The sequence below is a fragment of the Tupaia chinensis genome, unplaced genomic scaffold (genome assembly GCF_000334495.1).
Source record: "Tupaia chinensis unplaced genomic scaffold, TupChi_1.0 Scaffold000100_1, whole genome shotgun sequence".
Classification (NCBI taxonomy): domain Eukaryota; kingdom Metazoa; phylum Chordata; class Mammalia; order Scandentia; family Tupaiidae; genus Tupaia; species Tupaia belangeri.
Window position 1 is genome coordinate 496557 of NW_006159564.1, and position 6041 is coordinate 502597.

Below are 6041 nucleotides of genomic sequence, written 5' to 3' on the forward strand. Positions count from 1 at the left end.
CAATGGTAGATGGCAGTCAGTTAATAAATGCCCTAGCTTCCTGTCCAAGGAGATAATTCTGATGCACATTCTATTGATACATTATTTTTCAGAGGATCTCCAAAAGAAAAAAAGAGTTAGTTATTGCCTATACTGAAAAGCAGCTTAATATTCACTCTTCCTTTTTTGTGTCATTTCTTTGCCTTTATTTCTGCCTCCTGAGATTATCTCCAAGATAAAATTGCCAATGAATCAAATGAGAATGCGACCATGCGGATGGTGCTGACACTTTTTAAAAAATCGATATAGAAAGATCGCACACACTTGTGAGGTACCGTGTGACTCTTCAAGTCAAGAATAGTGTGTATTGATCACATCAGGGCAGTTGGAGGGTCTGTCATCTCAGCCACTTATCAAGAAATTAAAAGTTCTCTTTTCTAGTTACTCTGAGATATACAGTAAGTTGCTATTAACTATATTTATCCTACTATAACTGATAACACTAAAAATTGTTCCTCTAACCTATCTCTAATTTTGTTTTCATTAGTCAACATTCCTCTGTTCCCATCTCCCCCAGTCTTTCTCAGGCTGCAGTAGTCATTCAACTCTCTACTTCTATGAGATAATTTCTTTAATTTCTACCACTTTTTAATACTGAAGTGGAGGCAGCTAGAAGGTAAAAAGGATTGGGATGCAGGGTACATGAGGAAGACATCCTGTGATAAGGTCAGGGACAATGAAAAAGTGAACTCACATGGCAGAGGGAATAGGATTATTTGGCAGCTTTGAGCATCCTTTGAGATGTAGGGTCACGAATTGGCATTGTTAACAAAATAGTTAAATAGGAGATCTTAACAAATAGCATGTAACTTAACTCCCTCTACAGAAAAAAAAAAGTTCTGCATAAGTGGATGGGTCTTTTCCCTTTTGTATGTGTGTGTGTATGTGTGTACATACATGTATATATGTAATATTTTCATATATATATTATATATATTAATATTTTCATATATATATATATATTACTGAGTATATGTAATATACCTCTAAGTTATAAAGTGTAAATTTAATGAGTACCTATGAACTCTTCACCCTACATTGGAATCTCAGTTTTTGATGGAACCTCAATTCCATCAAAAGAGAATGGTGAGAAAAACAGAGGTCAAAGAAACCCAACATTTCAAGTCTTAGAAACATCTTTGATGGTATTAATAAAAGAGGAGGGAGCATTTGAGGAGTGAAATGATGATCTAGGTCTTAAATTAAGTGTAAACAAATGATGAACAAGTTAAATAAATCCATACAGATGATTAAAGTGTTATAAAGGAAATGAACAGCAGTCATAACCTACGCGGAAGAAGTTAGCCAAGGACCAAGTCGTTTGCCAATAACTTAGATTTTTTGGGGGGCGGAGAGGATTTTTTTTTTTTTTTTTTTTTTTCCACAAGGGCACACTTGTCCAAAACTTGGGCCAGACAAACAGAGAGAGACAAAGAGACAGAAAGCGAGAAATCACCCCCCGGGGGGGGGGGAGGGCCACGCGCAATCCCTTCTCCTCCATTCTCCTCTTACCATCTTGGGCACCCACGCACACGCGCCGGGCGTGAGTTTAAGCCACCGGGTCCAGAACTCGAACAGCAGTCGGCTACGTGGGAGTCCAGCGACATAGCCATGAAGACCTGCTGGTCCCTTCATTTATTTTTATTCTCCTTCCTAATCGTTCCCTCTGATCCCCACCAACCCATATCCTGAATATTGTGCTTATCATTCTCTTACTTTAAAAATGTTTTAATATATTTTTTTGCCTAGACAAAATTTTTCAGTTGTCTTTGATTTTGAGCTTTATAAAAATAGCATCTGGGACTGGGCTTATAAAAGTCATCACGTGCTGATACTCGTGATTATGAATGCTCGTGCACATCTGGACGTTTTTCAGAGAACTGCATAAAGGCATCCACGCCCAAACACTGACAGACAAGCGACAACACACCCACGTGCTCGAGCATTCTCCCGCGGTCTAAGTTCTTTGAAACTTAGCAGAGGAATGTTGTCTTAGCATCGCGTCGCACACATTCGACGCAATCTTTTCGGCAAAAAGAAAGCTTAAACAAATGTTTTGGGAGAATGTTATTAAAAAAAGATCAACAGTTTTTGGCTTATGCGTCTTTATGCCTTTGGAGGATTTATTTTGACTCCCCGACGGATCCCCCCCGGTAGGCGGCCGTGCGGAAACTGCTGCGAATCCGGGTCGGGCAGCTGGCGGGGCGGGGCGGGCGGTGACGTCGCCGTCGCGGGGCGGGGCCGGCGTGTCCCGGGAGCTCCGCGTGCAGCAGCACCGGCCACCCGGCTCCGAGGCGGCACGCTCCCCGGCCCCCAGCCTTCTGCAGGTGACCCGCCTGGTCGAGTTCCGCGTGGAGATGGCAGACGATCTTGGAGACGACTGGTGGGAGAACCAGCCTGCAGGAGCAGCCAGCAGCCCAGGTACCCGCGCTGTCGGCGTCCCCGGCCTCCTCTGCCTGGGCTCCCGAGCTCCTCGGCCTGGCCCGCTGCTGCGGTCGCCGAGCTCCACCCCGCGCTGGCGCGCCCCGCAGTGGGAGGGCGCGAGAGTCCCGGCAGTGCCCCACGCGCGACGCGGTGTGACATTCCCCTAGGTGTGCCTGCCTGCCAGGCAGGAAGAATCGTTGCCGAATTCTCATTTTTTATTTGGTGTTGGTTTTACTTTTGCTTTTTCATTTCTTGAGCATGGATAAGACAGTTTTCCTAAAGACAATTTTGCTTAGCGGTAAGGATAACCCTTGAACTATGACTTGAACTTAAGACTACTACACACAGCGACTCGTGCTCTGGTATTGTTTCACCTCCTTTTCCTCGTTTGTAAAATAAGGATACTAATGAGGTCTCTCATAAAGTTGTGAAGAATAAATGAATATAATCCAGCACTTCCCAGTGCTTGGCACAGCAATGTAAGCTCTCGTTTTCGTCGTTGTCATTGTATCTGTGTAATTAGCAATATTAGAGCTGGTCGGGTGTTTGAATAGAGATCACCCCTTTGAATTCACCTGTTTTACAGATGAGGAACATGACCAAGAGATCCTGAGTAACTTGACCAGTTCACAGAGCTCATTCACGTCAGAAACAAGGCTAGAATTCAGTGAACGCAAATCGAATTTTTACTGTGCTGTGTAGCCCCTCCTGATAGAGTGGGCGTTGTATCCCTGAGTAGAGTAGTAGTAAGCAACTCTACATCCCAGGCCAAACTTGAACTCTTCAAGGCCCATCCGACTTTATACGAAATTATGTTTTTCCAGTTTGTTTTTGTCACTCTTCAGTGTCTACCCCTCTTTTCTATCAGATTCTGTGATTTTTTTTTTTAGGTTGTTGCCAAAGTTGAATTCACACATTTGTATCATCCACAGGGCTATAATTTTCACTGCTGACAGTTTTTGTCACCTAGAACCAATGTGATCATACTTTTAGATTGCCAAAATGAACACTGTACCTTTTTTTTTCATTATAATATCATTTTATCTTTCAAATCACATTTTTAAATTCTGAATTCCTTCTGGAAATGATTAAATGGGGGAACACCTTAGGCCTTTAAACCTGGATAGCCAGGTTTGTTTGTTTTCCTTTTTCACACCAAAGTTAGAAAAAAAATTATTAAAACACAGTATTAATTCACCCGTACATTGTAAAGAATGTGTCTGCATATAAAATTCAGATGTAGAGTATTCATAGTAGAAGTTGATGATACACAACAGAGGATTGACCTCAGGGCATGTCATTTAAAACCTTTCATTGAGCTCTCAGGTTTGGCCCCATTTTAGACACTGTAATGGAATTAGAGGGATAAAAGATAATCAGTTTATACTATAGGACTAATACATTGATGTGATTTAGTGAGAATGTGAATAATATTAAAGATGGTGTTCAAGGGCAGAAAACAAGAATGGGGGGAATTTCTAAGAAGGTGAAGGAAAGAGGAGACAGCGGCATTATTGGTCATTGTTTTGAACTTGACAACTACAACAGGGTTAATAGGTGGTGTGGTGGTTAAAGGCACTGGATTCCTACAGGGCTCACCACGGTTCAAGTCTCAGACCTGATGGCTTGCATTCTCACTTTCCCTTTCTCTCTCTGGTCAAATTAAAAAATTAATAACAAATGGAATTAAATAAATAAATGAATAATTCTTAAAAAAAACTACAACAGATGGGCCCCCTTCAGATAGATGGCTCTTTATGGGCTAGTTTTAGTTTACTTTAAGTTCCACGATTCTTAGAAATAATTCAATGAGTGGTTCTTAGAAGTAATTATGAAAGCTTAGAAATGTATTGTTTTTCTCCAAATCACATTTATTCACGCTGTAATTTTGGTAAATGTCCTTAAATCTCTTGAAATAATACCACACAAATGTGAAAGGCCTAACTAAGATTGCTTCCATTTCCTTTGTCAGATTCAACCGTAATACGTTACATTATTTTGTGCCACAAATCCAATCCTTTAATAGGTTCTTAATATAATATTCTCTAGTTGAACATTTTAGATTCATTTATAGAATTATGTTTTACTAAATATATCACAAACTGCTTGAAATACAGTTTCCCTATTTCCTCACCTTTCACTGAATTCTTAATTGAATTATTAAATTACTAGTATTGCTTCTAGAATTAGTTGATTAATATCTTTGTAAGTTCTTATTCTTGAGTTTGTTGTGAGACTAGTTTATACTAAACTCGGGGTCAAGAAACTATATTTGTGAAAATGCAGATAGTAAATATTTTAGGCTTTGCTGGTTCCATGGTCACTGTCCTCACCAAAGTGTAAAAGCACTCATAGGCAATAAATCTGTAGACGAATGAGTATGGCCATGTTCTAATAAAACTTTATTTTTGGACAACAGAATTTTAATTTTACATTTTTCATGTATCACAAAATAGTCTTCCTCTTTTGATATTTTTTTCCCCAACATTTAAAAATGTAGAAACTATCCTTAGCTTGCAAGTAATCAGAATCAGACAATAGCCCCAAGTTGGCCTTTGGGCCACAGTTTACATACCCATGCCCTACACTCAAAGTTGGACCTGGAGTTGTATGCCACATGGCTGCAGAAGCAGAAAACATTTACTACATATTCCAGAGAGAATTGTAACTAAATATATTACCTATATGTTACTCAGTCTGCAGTTATCACTCTGTGTAACCTGACCACATTCCTGATGAATTAGATACTTGATTTCAAAAAGTTACAAGGAGATGGTCCGAAATCATTGAAGTTCAATAAACTCCATCATCAAAGTATCAGGTTTTGCATTTTTGTATGTGTGACAAATTGTATTCCTTTTCATTGCCTTGGATCTGAATAGTTTTTAAACTGAAGTCAGTCTAGGATTATTAGGACAGCCTCTTTATTTCCACTGCTTTTCAGAGGGGTCACATTTCTACAGAAACAAGATTATGCCCAAGAGACAGGATTCCATCTACTTCAGTTGTGTTATGTGTCGGTGACATACCATTTTGTTGAACTCCAAATAATATTCCCAGTTCTTAGTTGAATTTGCATTTTATTTTCTTGCATACTGCTCGAAATAGCATGTTTTGGTTGGCGCTCGTTTAGTTAACTTTAGAACTTTATTGTGCCAGCTTGTGTGGGATGATTGTTAAAACAGTTGGATCCCACATGGCTGAATGTGTGGTTTGAGTCCCACCTGGGGGACCAGGAGGCTTGAAAAACATGCCAGGCTTGTGTGCATCCTTGCTCAAAATCTCAAGAGGAGAATGGAGACGAGATTGTGGTATAGCCATTTCCCTTAGAAGGTGCTTTCTCTTTCTCTCTACTGAGTATATGCGCCCTGCAGCAACTTTTTTTTTTGTTTATTTTAAAGACTTGTCTTTAAACTGAGTTACTATGTAAAGACAGATTTCTGCCGGTTACCGTAAGGGTGAATATTTTCCTACCCTCTTAAAAAATGAGTTTGTTTAGTATCTTGTCCCTGTTTTCTGGCTTGCTGTAAAAAAAAAAAAAAAAAAAAAAAAAAGAAAGAGGGAAATGCTACCGAAGA

General features: G+C 39.8%; 1 protein-coding gene across 3 annotated transcripts in view; it reads left to right on the top strand.

Moving 5' to 3' along the window:
* Positions 1-2274: 2274 nt before the first annotated feature.
* Positions 2275-6041, top strand: part of CMSS1 (cms1 ribosomal small subunit homolog) — a 430734-nt gene continuing 426967 nt past the window's right edge. For all 3 annotated transcript variants that reach the window (XM_014585947.1, XM_006143547.2, XM_006143548.2), the window contains exon 1: positions 2275-2460. In XM_014585947.1, coding sequence (XP_014441433.1) covers positions 2397-2460 — 64 coding nt within the window. In that variant the 5' untranslated portion in view covers positions 2275-2396. The remainder of the gene's footprint in view (positions 2461-6041) is intronic.